This window comes from Cibotium barometz, chromosome 62 (assembly GCF_041138505.1).
Source record: "Cibotium barometz isolate CiBa-2024 chromosome 62, ASM4113850v1, whole genome shotgun sequence".
In the NCBI taxonomy this organism is placed as follows: Eukaryota; Viridiplantae; Streptophyta; class Polypodiopsida; order Cyatheales; family Cibotiaceae; genus Cibotium; species Cibotium barometz.
In genome coordinates, this window is record NC_141107.1 from 16799150 (window position 1) to 16817602 (window position 18453).

General features: G+C 45.1%; 1 protein-coding gene across 1 annotated transcript in view; it reads right to left on the reverse strand.

The window, feature by feature from the left end:
* Window positions 1-736: 736 nt before the first annotated feature.
* LOC147604192 (phragmoplastin interacting protein 1-like) overlaps window positions 737-18453 on the reverse strand; it is a 63022-nt gene continuing 45305 nt past the window's right edge. The window contains exons 3-4 of the mRNA XM_086795157.1: window positions 1475-1521; window positions 737-1381 (exon numbers count right to left, since the gene is read on the reverse strand). Of these exons, the coding sequence (XP_086651283.1) occupies window positions 1033-1381; window positions 1475-1521 (396 nt within the window). The 3' untranslated portion in view covers window positions 737-1032. The remainder of the gene's footprint in view (window positions 1382-1474; window positions 1522-18453) is intronic.

Genomic DNA, 18453 nt, shown 5'->3' on the forward strand with positions numbered 1-18453 from the left:
TTTGGATCTTTGCTACAACTTTCAAACCGATTTCCATGAATAATTTTCCACAACTTTCGGCATCTTAAGCTTACTCTCATTGCCCTTAATTCTTTAGTTTCATCGTTGATCCGTGAAACTCTCGAGCCTTCAGTTTATGGGTACTACAGGCCTACATTCAAAATTTGAATTACATTAGCAGCTTCCTCATGTCCGTAGACATTCATGCCACAATTGAATTTCAGCACTTGTCAGTTTTCTTACAATTCACCTCTACTGTTACCAACATTTTTAATTGTCTGGAAACAGATTATGTGCCAAAGGTAATAGGTTTAAAAGAATATCTTTCATTGAAGTACTATGCATGATGGGATGTTCATTATACTAAGTCACTTGAAGGTATAGCCTTGATTATGGATTCTAAATTGTCATAATATTCAATTACAAGTTGAAGTCACACCAATACATAGAGTAAACATACTCTCAAACAATAATACAATATGAAGAACTCACCCCCTTGAGCTCTCCACGATATCAGTGTGATCTATAGCCGCAAGAATAATGAGCAACAAGCCGTAAAATATTGCGTGTAATTTTCCCTAGAAGGTTGAAAGTGGTGAAGGTTTTATTTGGTTTAATTGAGTGCTTACCTTATTCAAAAAGTAAGTGGTGCTGAACCTTTTGCTCATGGTTAAAATAGCTACTTTTGCCTCTAGGTTAACCTCAAGTATGATGAGCTTCCTGTTGAAAACTTTCCTCAGAACTTAAATGTAGGTACCTCATTAACATTTCTGCATTTTAAGTGTCACAAGGAACAAAAAGGATGCATGCAAGAGAATGAGAGATCAGCTTACTCAAGTAGTGACAGCCAATTTCACAAATTGACCAAAATTTCCGTATTTGGGATGCACTTAGGAATGTTATGCTCACCAGGCTAATTAACTCTTGATATCACATGACATCGACTTACATGCACTTACATATTGCTGTTTTGCCTCTGACTGGAATTCTGGACACAGAATGTCATGCCATGCCACAAAATAAGCATGTCTTCTACTGAAGTTGACCCAATTTGCTCTTGAATCCTTTGGGGACGGCATATGAAACTTTTACAGGTCTTCCAAACAGCTGTTTCTGATCCATTTTGATAGCTTTCTCAAGTGACATATCATCAGAAAAATCAACATGCCCATATCCACGGAATTCACCAGCAGCTCTATCAACTGCCAAGCGGACATTGTCTATGTCACATCCCTTGAAAAACCTCATTATGTCGATCTTCTGGACATCCCAACTAAGATTTCCAATATAAACTGACAAGGAACCTGCTTCCCTCTTTGGTGGATCCCGGAGGACTTTCCCTCCTTTCTTAGCTTGGTCGACTTTGATGCAACGCTCACCCCTGTCACACATTCAGGTAGAAACACAAACTTTAAGAAATCATAAACACCAATTCAGCCACAAAATTTCCCCTAAAGGAAAAGTACGCTCTTACATGTGAGCACCGTCCAAAGCAAGTGCTTTTGATGCAGCAGCCTCCGTCTGCATTCACAGCCATAGACAGCATTACTAACCTTGAAACGGAGGTGTAAAATTTAGGGCTTATATTTCAACACAGTTTCACATTGTAGACAGCACACTTAATTTGTCATGCAACAGAAGGCTAAAGCTAGTAAGTCTTCAGAATAAAACAGCTAAAGCTCATATCCATTTTGCTCATCCTTAGAAGGGATCCTTTCCCCTCATTAAAGAATTTTCTCTCTCAATCTCCTAAACTCTCATGAAATTCCTCCTCTCTCCAAGTCCTGTGTGTCCACTCTGTAAGTAGGCCTTAAAAGACTCACTTCGTGAGTGAAAAATATTTAAACAGCAATTGAGATCTATTATGAGTTGATTCTTACAGTCTAGTAGCATGCATGACATGAGTTTCAGCAAAAATGTTTCAGTCAAAACACTGAAATGCACAAAACACCATAAGTTACCTAAACATGTTGCAGGGCCACAATGCTGCCTGAGAAATAAGTAGCTCCCTAAGCAAGGTGTAAACCATTGTTTGCTCAGTATGGGGAAGCTGTTGTAGCCACCTCAACTGAGCACCTGGTGCAAATACTGAAGTAAACCCTCATGGACACTCTCACCAAATGGCACAATGCACAAGCAGTAGGAAGAAGTGGTGGCACTTGCCTCCAAGTGACATCTGCATTTTCCATCTTTCAAGCGGCCACTTCATTAAGATTGGGTTGTTTCTGAAGAAAAAATCCTTCTATTAGTCAAAAAAAAAAGTGTCTGCTCAGCGCAGATTACAACCCTCAAGAGAGGAGCTAGGTTAAAAAAGCCCTCATGCGAGGTGATAAAACCAAAGAACAACAAGAGAATGGGCTCCCTCTACAGCTGGCCACTTTCGGAGGGAGACTATAAGGGGAAGGGAAAAGCCACACTAAGGGCTTGGAGTCTTGGGCTTTTTTCCCTAGTCGTGGAGGATCTTTTCCCTAGTCGGCTGCCTTCATGTGGGCATATATATAGCTGGCTTGCCTCCCTCATTCTTCACTGCTTGCTTAGCATTGTTTGCTTCAGTCCCTCAAATACGAGGTTTTCTCCCCTCTTGCTCGGGTTGGATGATGATATCAAGAGTAGGTTCTCACCTGTGTTTCCTCTCCATCTCTCTCTCTCTCTCTCACTCTCTCTCGTGTTTCCACTTTCCCTTCTTCCGCTGTACATTCTATCATGGTATCAGAGCGCCGATGATCTGCAGTGTTGGATGCTCCCCTCCTCTCCCTCCTCGCTGCATTGTTCTGCAGATGGACAGATCTGCGTTTTTTTCTCTCAGGTTGTTGCTAGTAGGCTGGCTTCTTCCAGGCGTTTTCTCTCTCCAGCCCATGGTCATCCATATCAGGTTTTGACCTTCTGAGAACCCCCTTCACCTATTGGCTACACTGTTTTCAGGGCAGCAGCACCTAGTTTGCTGCGTTTTTCTACAGGTGGTTGTCATCAGCAGATTGCAGCAGTTCTCAGTGTTCATACCCCCCTGTAGTGCTGGCTGCCTGTTTTGTACAGGACAGCAGCAGCATCTTTGCTGCGTTTTTTTCTCCTACGGGTTTGCTGGTTCTGTTTGCTGCTCTGAGGCTTGGGTGTACCATATATCTTTTGCTTTTCCAGATTCAGCCCTATCTACTGCCCCAAATAATTCTGCATTTTCAGATTTGCACAAATAGTTGCTGCGTTTTTCTGAATCGATCCTGCTGGTAGTTCTACCTTCACCTGGGCTCCTTCCGTTGGACCGAAGGTACCTTCTCTTCAGCGTTTTTCCTCATAGGAGGTGTGGACACTGGTTGGCCGGAATTTTCAGGTTTGCAGCCCTCTGTTGGTGCTGCGTTTTCTTCTCCAGTGGACATAGATCACTTGCAGAGGGGGTTTTGTTTGGATTGTGGCTTTGGAGGCAGTTTGGTACTTGAGGAGGATACTGAATTTCTGATTTCAATCAGCGTTTTGCTGATTTTGGAGCATCTATACCTGTGTTTTGTTCCTGGCCTTCATAGTTACCTGGTTTCTTCATGTTCCTTGCCTTCTTCTCTTAGCAGTGGAGTGCTTTTTTTTGCTGGACAGCAGTGTTTTGCCTACGTTTTTCTTCCCAAAGGAGTTTTCTACACTCAGAGGGGGCCCATCTCCAGCTACTTCACTTGAGGATCAGTTTCAGGAGCTGTTTTGTTTCTGTGGAGACTTTCTTTTGTGACAAGAGTTTACAGATTTTGGAGGAGAGCAATGATCTTTTCAGAGATCCTAAGCAAAGTTTATTTTGTCCGAGCTTGTGTTCTTTGCAGTGTTTGCAGAACAAGGAGGGTGTTTTGCCTGTGAGGTGTTTTATCCCTTCACATGGATCACTTATTTGTTGCTGATTCTTGGAATCTGATTCTACTTATGGAACAGTCTTCTGCTCTTAGTGATACTCTTGAGAACTTTGTTACCATTGCAATTTGTATTCCTGCTTTCCTACCTCATTGTGAGGAGTCTACCTCTGCCTCTCTTTGTGATGCTTCTGAGGATGCCCCTCCCCCTGCCCGTTCTGCATTTGGTTTGCTACGGTGTGCAGGTTTGTTGTTTTGGAGGATGGACTTTTGGACCCGGTGGGATGCTTTGGATCTGTGGTTGCTAATCGTGCCTGGGGCGTAGTGGTACTTCCAGAGTTTTTTGGATTTGGATCAGAATCAAGTTGGGCTTGTACTAGTCAGACGACATCTTTTTTCAGAAAGGGATGTGGAGTCCTTTTATCTGGCGATGCCCACCTTAGTGGAGTGTGCTTATATTCAGCATTGGGCAACTCATGGTACGGAGTTTGAGCAGATGGATCCCATCTTTTCTACAGAGTCTTTACATCTTGCGATGCCGATCTTTTTAGAGGATACTTTTGTATAGCATTTGGCTACTCTTGGTACAGAGTTGGAGCCGATTGACTCTATTTCTTTTGACAGTTCCAGTGAGAAGCAGCTTGCTTCTCCTAGGATTGATTATCTACAGGATCTGATCTTGCTTGGTTTTGAGGTTTTTCATATCTTCTCTGAAGGGTTTGAGCTGTTAGGGTTAGGGTTTGGAAGGCACTTCAACAGGAGGCGTGAGAGTCAGAGAGAGGAACACGACTGCTCATATATTGATTGTGATAAAATGAAGTACAATAGCCACATAAAAGGATGTGACCTAATAGTGTGTTCACATGGTCCGGCCATAAATAGTGCCAGGTGGACCAAATCACTTATAAACCTTTATAAGTGAAACTAAGCTAAAACTGGGAGAAAAAACCTCCACTAACTGAAGTAAAAAGTGCCCCAGTAACCTACTGATGATCACTAGCACTCGTCTGGGTGCATACACAGCATAAAACCCAACAAACCCCCCTGGAGTGATATGTGATCACTGTACATCATCCACCAAAAGAAAACAAATTCAAAGCCGTGCGGAATGCTTCGAATTTCAGACATGGTAGTGCCTTGGTGAAGATGTCAGCCACATTCTGATCTGTAGGGCAGTAAATCAGACTGATATCACCTGCCTGTAGTCTCTCCCGAACAAAGTGATAGTGAATCTCAATGTGTTTCGTGCGAGCATGAAACACAGGATTCCTGGCCACGGCAATGGCACTCTGACTATCAGTATAGATAGGTGTAGGCTCCTCCACTGAAATATCCATATCAGTCATAAGACGACGCAGCCATAGGCACTCAACGGTAGTAGTGTAAGCTGCTCTGTACTCTGCCTCACAAGACGAAGTGGCCACTGTGGTCTGTTTCTTACTTAGCCAAGAAATACATGAAGAGCCAAGAAAGAAACAATTTCCACTAGTGGAATGTCTGGTATCAAAATCACCAACCCAATCTGAATCGCTGTAAGCATATAGCTGCATGTCACCCCCCTCAGGATAAAGCAATCCAAGAGACAAGGTACCCTGCAAATACCGAAATACACGCTTCACAGCTTGCCAATGTGACAATCGCGGGCTGTGCATGAATCTGCTCAACTGAGATACGGCATACTGAATATCTGGCCGTGTAGTACACAAGTAAATAAGGCACCCAATAGCCTGAGCATATGTAGTGGCATCAAATTAAGTATTGTCATCTTGTAGTGACAGTTTCATCCCAGGCTCCATAGGAGTACTGATAGGCTTGCAATCCTGAAATTTAAACTTCTCCAGAAGTTTAGGAACATACCGAGATTGCAACAACCCAATGCCTCTTTTATCCTGCACAAACTGTATGCCCAAATAGTAGTGTACGAGCCCCAAATCAGACATGTCAAATGTCTGTTGCAGTATCTCTTTAAAAGCTGCAATTTTGTCATCATTTGATCCCATGAGCAAAAGATCATCTACATAAAGACTGATGACCAGCAGATCTTTCTCTTCTTTCTTTACATACAAAGTGGCTTCTGATGGACTGTTCACAAAGCCTTGAGTGAGCAAGAAAGCATTTATCTTTGCATACCAAGCTCGTGGAGCTTGTTTCAAACCATACAAGGCCTTTTTCAGCCTACATACTTTCCCTTCATGACCATGTTCTGCAAAACCTATGGGCTGATGTACATAAACTTCCTCCTCGAGGTCCCCATGTAGGAAAGCAGTCTTGATGTCCAACTGATGAACAACCCAACCACGATGTGCAGCCAATGCAATGACACACCTAAGTGTCGACATACGGGATGTAGGAGCAAATGTCTCCTCATAATCAATGCCCTTCTTCTGTGCATAGTCCTTTGCAACTAGACGGGCTTTGTACCTGTCAATGGATCCATCTGCATGTCTTTTCAACTTATAGACCCACTTAGTACCAATGGCTTTCTTGCCTTTGGGCAGATCAACCAAATCCCATGTTTGATTCTTTTTAATAGAATCAAGTTCATCCTGCATGGCTTTGTTCCAATGCACATTGTCTCGTGCACCCACAAATGAATCAGGCTCATCATCATCCTGTAAACTGGCTGCCATAACCATATTTAAATCCATGATGTGTACATGCTCATTGGTCCGTGTCTCCCTACGAGTACGGCCAGCAAGAGGAGCCTCTAGATGGCTGTCCTGTAATGTCCTCAAATACCATCTAGGTATATGTCTGACCTGTGGAGCCTGTTGCCCCATATTTGGCTCAACTTCTGGCTCAATCTCCTGCTGAATTTCTGCACCATCTTCATGATTAGCTGGCTGTCCTGCACCCTCATGGGTTGGATCACCAACTGTGGAATGAAACTCCATAGGTAGTAGACCTTCAAACACATCATTTTTAGCTTGATTTGCATCATAACCAGCCATGGATATTTCTGATTTTTCATCAAAAATCACATCCCGACTAGTAAATATCTTCTTGGACACTGGGTCATATAACCGGTAGCCCTTGCTCTCACAGCTATACCCAACAAAAATACATTTTGTGGCTTTATCATCCGACTTCCTCCTCAACTCTTTGGGTATGTGTGCATATGCAAGACACCCAAAAGTACGAAAATGTGATACCGAAGGCTTGCGGCCATGCCAAGCCTCAAAAGGAGTAATGGAAACCAATGCCTTTGTGGGACATCGATTCAAAATATGACAAGCACACATAACAGCTTCCACCTAAAAGACATGTGGTAGCTTCTTTGCCTTTAACATACATCTGGCCATCTCCATGAGTGACCGATTCTTCCTTTCTGCAACCCCATTTTGCTCTGGAGTATAAGGAGTAGTATATTGATGCTTGATACCTCTACTCTCAAGAAAGGAATTCAACATGTGTGACATATTCCCCCCCTCGGTCAGAACGGAGTGTCTTAACCTTGCATCCTGACTCTGTTTCAGCAAGTGCTACAAAGGCCAAAAATGCATCATATACCTGTGATTTCTGTGTCAACGGATAGACCCAGCATATACGAGATAAGTCATCAATAAATGTAGCAAAATAGAAGCAACCTCCTAATGACTTCGTCTGCATGGGACCACAAAGATCACTGTGTATAAGCTGCAACTTTGCAGTTGCTTGTAGAGCCTGATCACGTGGCAAGGAAAACCGATGCATTTTTCCAAAATACATCCTTCACATATGTGATCTGGAGGCCTCTCCATAAGAGGTAGGTCTGTCAACATGTTATGTCGCTGCATAAGCATAAGACTACCAAAATTTACATGCCCCATGCGAGCATGCCATAACTCCGCATCAACCATAGCTGGAGTAAGAGTGAATGCATTATAAGCAGACTGATCCACTGGCTGAAATGCATCCAACTGATAGAGTCCATGACATAATGTACCAGTAAGCATCAAGATCAAAGCATTAGCTTTGTCTCTGACCATGCATTTGTCATCATCAAAGTTGACTTGCATACCACACTGTGCTAAAGAAGAAATGGACAACAAATTCTTCTTTATCCCTGGCACATACAAGGCATCTGTAAGGCGAAGAATAGAGCCATCAATGGCTGTGAGCTGAATCTCCCCAATGCCACGATATGAAGCATTATTGGCACACTGAACAGTTTTGCCAACATGGGGCAGGGCATACATTACAAAACAAATCCCTGCGAGATGTGATATGCTTTGAAGCACCACTATCAAAATACCAAGTACATGCATGCTCAGTCACACTGAGTGCCTGTGAAGACCAAGAGGCATCATAACTGCATGTGTAGAAACAGTAATCCCTGTCTTCAACAAATGAAGCAGTCTCTGGAGGAGCTTTAGAGGCATCGTTTACAGACATCCCAGATTCCTTTGCCTACTCTCTGGCAATCCTCTTCCTACACTCTGTGATGTAGTGACCTGGCTTCTTACAGTAATGGCATTTGCCCTTCTTCCTGGGCTGTCCATCACCTTTCTTGGTATCCTGAGATGAACCACCATCACCTGAATTCTGATTTGAACTCTTTGGCTGAGATTTTCCTTTCCCTTTTTGACCTGTCACAAATGCTTGTTCAGCACTTGTGTTCATGTTCATGTTCTTCCTGATTTGCTCTTCCTGTAACAACAGAGCAACAAGTTCCTGATACTTTAGGGGCTCAACAGCATTCCTCATGCTAAGGTTCAAAGAGGTATGAAAAGCCAAGTAGGATCTTGGCAAAGAGTTTAAGATGGTGGATACAAGTTGTCTCTCAAGAATAATCTCATCCACATTGATGAGTTGCTCTCTCAAATCCTGCAGCTTGTTCAAGTGGCTAGACATATCATCTCCTTCATGCATCTTCTGATTTTCCAGCTCTCTTTTCAAAAATGAGATCCGTGCCTCATTACGAGCAGCATACATTTGCTCCAAAGTCACCCATGCATTCCGTGAAGAGCCAGCTGAACAAATATGAGGTATAATGGACCTTTGTACTGACAATGCAATAAGTGATAAGGCTTGTGCATCTTTGGCATCCCATGTCTTCTGAGCATTTGTTCTTTGAACAGGCAGTGGCTAACTTGGTGCCTGTACACCTGTTGTCCTCTTCCACGAGCACCCCCTTGGGGAGGAATCTCTGGAGCCAATGGACCTGGACGTGGTTCATCACCACTAACAAAATCCCAAAGACCTTTTGCCACAAGCACATTTCTCAGCATAAAACTCCACAAGGAGTAATTCATGCCATCCAACTTGTCTTCCTTAGACAAGCACGTGAACACATCACTCTGCTGTTGATTTGCCATTATGCCAGTGCACAATGTTGTACCTGTGTATCAAAAAACCCAAAAACAACAACCCTGAAAGCAATTGTACTCCACTGAATACAGTTGACCCAAATATGCCTGCACTCTCAATCCTCTGAATGTGCAACACAATGCACCACTGACTGAGTAGAGCAACAAAAGTGGCTCACACAGTGCCAAAATGCCCAAAATTTCTGCACCCAAAGCCTTGCAAAAGCCTGTAGAGATTTCTTTGCAAGAAAACCTCCCTGTATCTGCCAAAAAACTTTCACAGAGAAAATGCCCAAATTTCAAAACATGTAAAGCTTACCAAAATGTGATTTTGCAGGTACACTCGGCTGTAGGCTGTACGGAACAGTAGCAGTGTACTGGTCGACTGTACGAAGCAGACTGTCTAGAGCAAAACGGCGACTGTATGGAGCTGCACGTACTGTACGGTGACTGTACGGAGCAGGCTGTCCAAAGCAAAGTACTGTACAGAGGAGAAGCGACTGTACAAGGCTGCAGGTACTAATCGACTGCTGTACGGAAACAGTCGGCAGGTACTGTACGGAAACAGCTGTCGCCTGTATGGACAGACAGGTGCTGGTCTACTGCAGGTATACGCAACAGGTGCTGCTGGTCGCCTGCAAGTACTGTACGGAGCTGCGAGTACTGGGCTGCTGTGTACGGAGAGCTGGTGGCGTGGAACTGTACGGGCAAGGCAGGCGAACCTGTACGGAGCAGTGTACGGAACAGCTGTCTGTGCAGCTAAAGGCGACTGTTTGTACATGCACTGATGGCGAGTGACTGAGTGGCTGCAGCTGAACTGAAAGCAGGCGAACTGATGGCTATGGCCTGTACGGACAGCTAGGCGAACCTGCTCTAATACCAAATGAAGGGTTTGAGCTGTTAGGGTTAGGGTTTGGAAGGCACTTCAACAGGAGGCGTGAGAGTCAGAGAGAGGAACACGACTGCTCATATATTGATTGTGATAAAATGAAGTACAATAGCCACATAAAAGGATGTGACCTAATAGTGTGTTCACATGGTCCGGCCATAAATAGTGCCAGGTGGACCAAATCACTTATAAACCTTTATAAGTGAAACTAAGCTAAAACTGGGGAAAAAACCTCCACTAACTGAAGTAAAAAGTGCCCCAGTAACCTACTGATGATCACTAGCACTCCCCTGGGTGCATACACAGCATAAAACCCAACATTCTCCAGGTTGGAAACACGACATACGACTTCGGGGAGTGTTCTTACACTTGGGTTTGGAACCATTATTTGGAGCAACACGTCGCAGCCTGCATGGTTGTTTTCTTCCAGAGGAGCGGTGTACCTGGCAGCTTGTTTTGTTGCTTTTGTAGCTGAGTTGCTGAGGAGATTGCTTGTGGAGCTTTCTTGGTACCTGTTTCTGCAGTCTTTCATCTTTGATCGAGGACGGCATCTTTGGCTTCTTGGAGTTCACTCAGCATCCGGTGCTGAGAGGGGGTGTTAGACATCATCTCCTTGTTGTTGACTTCTTGTTTGGTGTCCTATTTTAGCCTCTAGGGCTGACCATGTTAGCTATAGAGACTGGCCACCTATGTTTTCCCATATTATTTCTCATTTTATGGAGTCTTGGGATTTTTTCCCTAGTCGTGGGAGGATCTTTTCCCTAGTCAGCTGCCTTCATGTGGGCATAAAAATAGCTGGCTTGTCTCCCTCATTCTTCATTGCTTGCTTAGCATTGTTTGTTGCAGTCCCTCACATACAAGGTTTTCTCCCCTCTTACTCGGGACATGTATTCCTTTGGATGATGATATTGAGAGAAGGTTCTCACTTGTGTTTCCTCTCCATCTCTCTCTCTCACTCTCTCTCTTGTGTTTCCACTTTCCCTTCTTCCGTTGTACATTCTATCATCAATCTCGGCCTCCATGGCTGCCCACCACTTAGGAAGAGAAAGAGCCTCTTTAACTATAGTAGGCTCATATGACTGTATCATTGTACTCTTCAAGGCGAGGTTACAAGAATGACGAAGCTGTTGTAATCTCCGTGCCCGTGTCAAAGATTTTGCTGAAGAATCAGCAAGGTGATGAAGTTCCATATTGGAGAGATAAGAATCACGAACAGTGGTTTCCAACCATCGTGGAATCTTGGGGGCAATCCTCTGTTGCACAGGAGCAAGAGGAGGAGGAGAAGCCGTGGAAGAAGGGGGTGGAGAGGCAAGGGGTAAAAAAGTTGATGGTGGAGAATCTAGTGGTGGAGTTGGGGTGGCCAAGGAAGGAGGAGGGACCTTGATGGTAAACTCAAGATGAGAGCGAGAATCATCTGATGAGGGTTCAACAAAGCGAACATCGCGAGAAATCACCAAGGATCACAACACCGGATCCCATAATATGTAAGCTTTGGAATGAGAGCTATATCCAAGGAATTTGCACTTCCTGGACTTGAGATCAAATTTGGATCTGTTAGAATCAGGGATATCAACATAGGCATCACAACCAAAAACCCTGAAATGAGAGACGGAAGGTTTCTATCTAGTCCTTCTCTGGAGTCATATGAGAAACCGCCTTTGTAGGAGAACGGTTGATGATGTAAACAGAAGAGCTCACAGGTTCTCCCTAGAAAGAGGGAGGAAGATCAGAAGAAGAAAGCACGGTACGGACCAAGTGGATGTTGTTTTCTTAAAGGACTCTCTTACGCCAGAATGCTGGAGGGAGCATTTGGTATATATTTTTCTAAGGGAAGTTCGGTTGCAACAGCTGGCGAGGAGTGTTCAAAGGACGGCTCACATGGTAAAGCCTACCTAGCTCTTGACCAGCCTCGGTATGGTTGAAAAATGGTGCGCTTCCGGTGTACGATGGGTCAGGGCCGACGAAGCGGTCCTTGAGTGAAGTGCCAGGACACCTAAGGAGGATGCTGGAGAATTCTAACCACGAGATGCACGGGCTCGCGGTGCCTATGATACCCATGCATATGTCGTGGAAGATATGTATGATGGACGAAATGATTATTGTAATCTGTTTTACTGGATCTCAAAGGGGCAACTTTGTGATATGCAGCGGAAGTCTTTGTATTGGTTAATCCTGTCACACAATATGCTCACACCGTCTTCTGTATCCTGAGTTTCGTGAGTTTAGCAATCCATTTCATTTACTTCAAACTTTAAAGAGATGAGAGAGAGAGAGATGAACACTGTACACCAGATTGGGTCCCGAATTACCCACTGAAGGGCCCCCTATCCCGATAACGAGATAGTATTTGCTTTATTACTTTAGAGAGAATGACTTTGGACTGTAGATAAGCCAAACGCAAGATCTCGGAGGATCGGAGTATGGCTGATCTGTACACTGCTGTAGAAACACCTCGATGACTTGATCTCGAGCCTATGCACTCCTCCCAAGGACATGAGGAAGGGCTGCACACCTGAGGCTCAAAGAAGAAGAAGGTGGACTGTTCTACACACTGTTAGAATGCTGAAAACACATATGAATGCTGTGTTACCTTCACCAGATGACTGCTGAATGTGTTGATGATGCACAGAATGCTGGACACTGATGCAAACAACTGTTTCAAGGCTGGAAACTGCTGTAGACTGTTGCTTCAGGGCTGGATTCTGCTGTGGACAGAAACGCAGGTGTCTAGAGAGGGCTATGGACTGAAACGCATGAGCTACAGAGGACTGTAGGTCTGCTGCTGTATGGCTGGAGCAAAACGCAGATGAACTGCTGTACGGCTGCACCAAAACGCAGGTATGAAGGCTGTCAACTGCTGGTTTTCAGGCGTGGAACTGAGCTGAAGAGTATGCTGAATCTAGGGCATGAACTGATGCTGAATTCAGGGCTGAAAGAGGCTGAGGACAGGCACCTAGGGCTGGGCTGAAGCTATGGATCTCAAGGGCTGGAGAAGAAAGCTTATGGGCACTAGGGCTGGATTAGTCTTGGGCTGAAAGCAAGAGAGAGGAGAGCTCTTAGCACAATAAAGACTGAATGAGCAAAAGAGGCTCTAGGCAAGCCTATTTATACTAACTGGGGGTTGGTCATTTAATAAAGTTAATATTTATAAATGCCCAATAATGCAAATAATGATAAATAAATACTAATAAATATGGAAAAATACCAGATAAATCCCAGTAAATTCCCTAAGGCTTTGGGGATGTTCTAAATGATGCACAGGCATATGTATGCATATTATGCAAGATGCAGAGTGCTTTCTGATGCAAACCCTAAGGCTTCTACTGACTCTACATGCATGAATGATTCTCTCCAAGTGGGTTAAGGGACTTGACTGACTGACTCACCCACTAAGGCTGAGGAATGACCTACGTAGCTCGTGCCTGACTTATCCTGGACTGAGGATGTACAATGGGGTCACAGCGTACGACAAATATCATCCTACTGGGTTCTAAAACTGTACAAATGTTGCACTTCTGATGATGAGCCATCTTGTCACCACGCACTAAGTGCAGAGTGCATGTGACATTCCCTCCTGATTAGCTTGGCGGCAGGTTCATGGCTTCCAAGTAGTCCGCCAATAACTGGGGATACTCCTGGAAGAACTCCTCGTCGAGCCATACGGCTTCGTGGGTGCCTCGATCTCGGAACTTCGTATAGAACAGAAAAATCCGTCGACCGGAACCATGCTTCCATCGATGAAGAAGGATCTGCTCAGGCTCAAAAACTTCTGCCTCGTCTACCACGTCTGGCTGCTGTTCATCTGAAACATCAAACACTTCTGGACCAACATATGGTTTTAGCCAAGAAACATGGAAAACATCATGCATTGTCCAACTGGCAGGCAACTTTAACTTCATTGAGACATCACTTATCTTCTTAACTATTGGAAAAGGGCCAAAACTACGGAAAGAAAGCTTGGGACAACGTTTGCCCACTTGTTTCAATCTCTGCTTCATGATACGCAAATAGACCCAATCCCCTTCCTTGAAGTGGACATCTCGTCTAGATTTATTTGCCTGTCTGTTATATGCTTCCTGAGCTTTGGTCAAGCGGTCTTTGACTGACTCAATGATCTCGGAAAATGCTTCCGTGGTTTTATTAGCCTCTAAAGATGGAGACACCATTCTCGTCAAAAGAGAAGAAAAACGGCGACCAAAGGCTGCTTCATATGGAGTCCGTCCGACACTGGATGAATGCGTGTCGTTCAAGATAGCTTGGACCAACGGAAGATAGTGCTCCCATTTGGACTGCTGGTCATGACAGTATGACTTGAGGACATCGAAGGCCAACTGATTATAAATTTCTGTCTGGCCATCTGTCTGGGGATGGAATGCACTAGACAACTGCAACTTAGTTCCAAAGTTTTCAAATAATGCCCTCCAGAAATGCGAGGTAAACTTGGAATCTCTGTCTGATGTTATGGTGCTAGGCAAACCACAAATTGGATACCAATGCTTGAGAAACAGACGGGCTACGTCCTCGGCTGTGGCCGTATGCTTGCATGGGATGAGCATGCAGAACTTACTAAAGCGATCCACAATGGTAAAACACTGAGTGTTACAGGATCCAGTGGATGCTGGTAGAGGCCCTACAAAGTCCATAGATATGTCGATAGGTTGAAGTAAACCTGCCTTCTTTGAATGGGGAACCTTGACTTTTTGACAAATCTTACAGGCTTGTACATGTGCATAGACATCACGCCTCATCTTTGGCCAATAAAAGGACCGTTCTAATTTCTCGAGGGTACTGTTGATACCCCTATGTCCTCCAACTAAGAAGTCATGGGCATCATGGAGAAGAGCGGAACGCTTTTCTCGAGTAACACAGAGACGGTTCTTGTAGAGCAACCAACCATTCTGTACTGAATAGTGGCCAGGCTCAGAAGTGAGGGCCAAACTATACTGAGTACCAAACTCAGGGGAGTCAACATATTGGTCTTTCATACTATCCAAGTCCTTCCCCGTGATTTCGAGAATGGTAGCTTCTTGGACTGCCTGGATGCTGGACTTTCGACTGAGAGCATCTGCTACTGGGTTATGCTTACCAGGGATGTATTCAATCATACCACTGTTGGAAGATTTGACTCCACCTGGCCTGTCGATCACTCCACTGGGCACTTGGCATAGTCTGAAGCCACTTAAGTGCTTGGTGGTCTGTTTTCACTGTGAAAGCCTGTCCGTAAAGAAAAGGCTTCCAATGTTTGAGCGCTGTGATCACACCCAAAAGCTCTTTGTGTATACCGAATAATTCTTTTCAGCGACATCCAACTTTCTGCTGTAATATGCCACGGGTCTATTGTCCTACTGGAGGACTGCACCTATGGCTACATTGCTGGCATCGGTGATGACCTCGAAAGGTTCGTCCCATGGTGCTAACTTTAATACACGTGCTTCTGAGGCAGCTTTCTGGAGTGCACGGAATGCATCAAGTGCCCTACCTGTAACTGAGACTTTCTGCTTGCGAGTCTTCACCCCCTTGAGCAAGTCGGTCAGAGGTGCTGCAAGGTTGGAAAACTGATGAACATGTGTGCTATAGGCCTGACAAAGACCTACGAATGAACGGATTTCTTGGGCGGTCTTAGGAATATCCCAATCTAAGATCTCCTGAACCTTTGATGGGTCCAGTCTAATCCCATCGGAACCGATGATGTAGCCCAAATACTGAACTTCCTTAACACCAAAGATAGACTTCTTGGCGTTTATGTAGAGCTGATTATCTCGCAAAAGTTGCAAGACTTTCTCCACATCTTTCTCATGCTGCTCCGCAGTGGCTGAGAAGACTAGTATGTCATCAAGGAATATGAAGACACACTTCCCAATGTGGACTGCGAAAATCCGAGACATCATCTTATTGAACGTTGCGGGTGCATTTGTAAGCCCAAAAGGCATGACTACGAACTCGTAGTGACCACGCTCTGTCCTGAAAGCTGTTTTCGGAATGTCAGCTTCAAAAATGCGGACCTGATGGTAACCACTCTTGAGGTCGATCTTAGTGAAAAACTTAGCACCGTCTAAACGCTCCAAAATGTACTCTATCCTGGGCATAGGAAACTTATTCTTGATAGTGAGTTTGTTTAATGCCCTGTAGTCTACACAAAGGCGTGCAGACTTGTCCTTCTTTTGGACAAATAGGATACGTGCAGCAAATGGGGAGGAAGAAGGCCGAATGAATCCGGCTCGGAGAAGCTCAGATAACTGCTTTTCCAACTCGCCCTCTAAAGTCTTGGAAAGACGATAGGGAAACCTGTTAGGAGGGTCTGATCCAGGGACCAAATCAATGTGATGGTCCTCAAGGCGAGAGGGTGGGAGACTGGGTGGGAGATCGTCCCTAAGCATAATGTCCTGGTGTCTGGATAGGAGGTCTGCTAACTGAGGGACTGAAGATGTAAGGGATGCTACTAATGAGGGAGGGGCTGTTTGAGCACGAACATAAAGAAGTGCTCCTTCTACTCCCTTGCGGATAGCTCGTCGGGCCTGGAGATGCGAAATCAATGGGATGCCAAGAATGCTTCTATCCCCACGAATCATGACAGGCTCAGGAAATCCTTTACAAATAGTAAAAGTGTCCTGCCCCCAATCGGGAATAGGCTCATACTGACGGAACCACTGAATTCCTAAAATCATGTCACACCCTAACAGAGGGGAGACGATGAAATCTCGTTGAAATGAGGCCTTTTGAACTTCAAAGGCAAACTGCTGTGCCTTCTGGGAAATGTGGGTGCGAAGACCAGGTGTAAACCCGTCCACATCCAGATGATATGGGACTAAAGTGCAGTTCAATTTATTAGCCAACTGGGGAGAGATGGCGTCTTCAGAACTACCCATATCGAAAAGGACTACAAACTGTCGGCCCTGGGCAGAGCCATAAGCTCGGATAAGGCTCTTCTGAGCAGCATCGCTCTCACCCTCCTGCTTAGCATCAAATACCACGGATGGTATAGGATGCATGGAAGGTAAAAGTTGAATTGCATTTGAGGTAGTAGGCGGGGCTGGAGGAGCTGGGGAAGCTGTGGCAACTGTGGCAGAAGGAGCTTTGGCAGCTTGTGCCGCTTGCCATTTGTGGCAATCCTTCTTACCATGCCCTACAATATGACAAAAAAAACATCTATTTTCTGACTGATACTTCTTTTGCTCCTCTGGAGGAAGATAACCTCCAGTAATGCCTGCTGTAGCCTTTTCATCAGGGGTTTTCTTAGGTTCTTTATCCTTCTTACCCCCTGAACTAGAGCTATTACTGCTGTCCTTCTTAGCATCTTTAGAAGATGCGTTACCTTTCCCTGACTGTGCAGCTGATTGCTGCTGCTGGGGTTTGGTACTGGACTGAGATGCCTGCTTGGGCTTGCCCCCGTTGAGCTTCATTTCTTCGTTCTGAGCGAGAGTCAGAGCCCGGTCATATGTACTTGGTTCAAAGTTACGAACTGTGAACCGAATGTTGTCCAATCCACGAATGAATTGCTCCATCTTGGCCTGCTCAGATAACCCTAACTGCTGTGCTAAAGTAATAACCTTACCGGAAAACTGAAGCACTGGGGAACCGTTCTGTCTGAGTCCATAGAACTCGTCTTTCAAACCGGTCATGTACTGGGGCGAGAGAAATCTGGTCTTCAGGTCATGGACAAAGATGTCCCAGTCAAAGGCTGTGACACCTGTGGCCTGGTCAGTATGAATACTAGACCAATGCTGCCACCAAGTGACTGCCTCACCAGTGAGATGGGGAGCCGCTAAGTGGACTTTGTCTAGTGGAACTGTGATCCTAGCTAATGGAAAATGAGCATTAAATTGATGAACAAATTGATTAACTGAAGAATGATCACACTTACCATCATACTTGCTGAAATTCGGTTGACTGCGAATGATGGTGGTTGAAGCTGCTGCGGGATGCTGGCTGGTGACACCTATGACTGGGGAGACTGAGGAGAGCTGCTGATACCTCAAGTGTATGGCCTCCTTTTCCCGTTGGTGTTCGAGTAACATACGTTCTCGATCAAGCTCACGTTGGTGTTCCCGAGCGGCGAGTTCAACCTGACGCCGGTCTTCGTCGATCCTGCGTTGGGCTTCCTCATAGTCCCGTCTTTCTTCTTTTTCTCTTCTCCTTCGGGCCTCGTCCTCTCTCCTTTGTTGTTCCATCTGAAAGAAGAGGGAGATGTAGTCGGGTGCTGCTGGAGGTGTAGAAGGACGTGTTGCTGCTGCCTCCAAGAGTTGGAGACGCTCCATGAGTAGCTGGTTCTGAGCTCTTAGAAGAGCTATGGTGTCTGCTGTAGGCGGAAGAGCAAGGTCTCCTTCGGGGGAGACGTCTTCCGGCTGATGAGTACTCTCTCCTGTAGACATGATGCTGAAGTCGGTGGTCGTGCCGGAACGCAATCTAACCATCCGAGGATGCCCCCACGCTAGGATACGGTGTGTGTGGACTATCT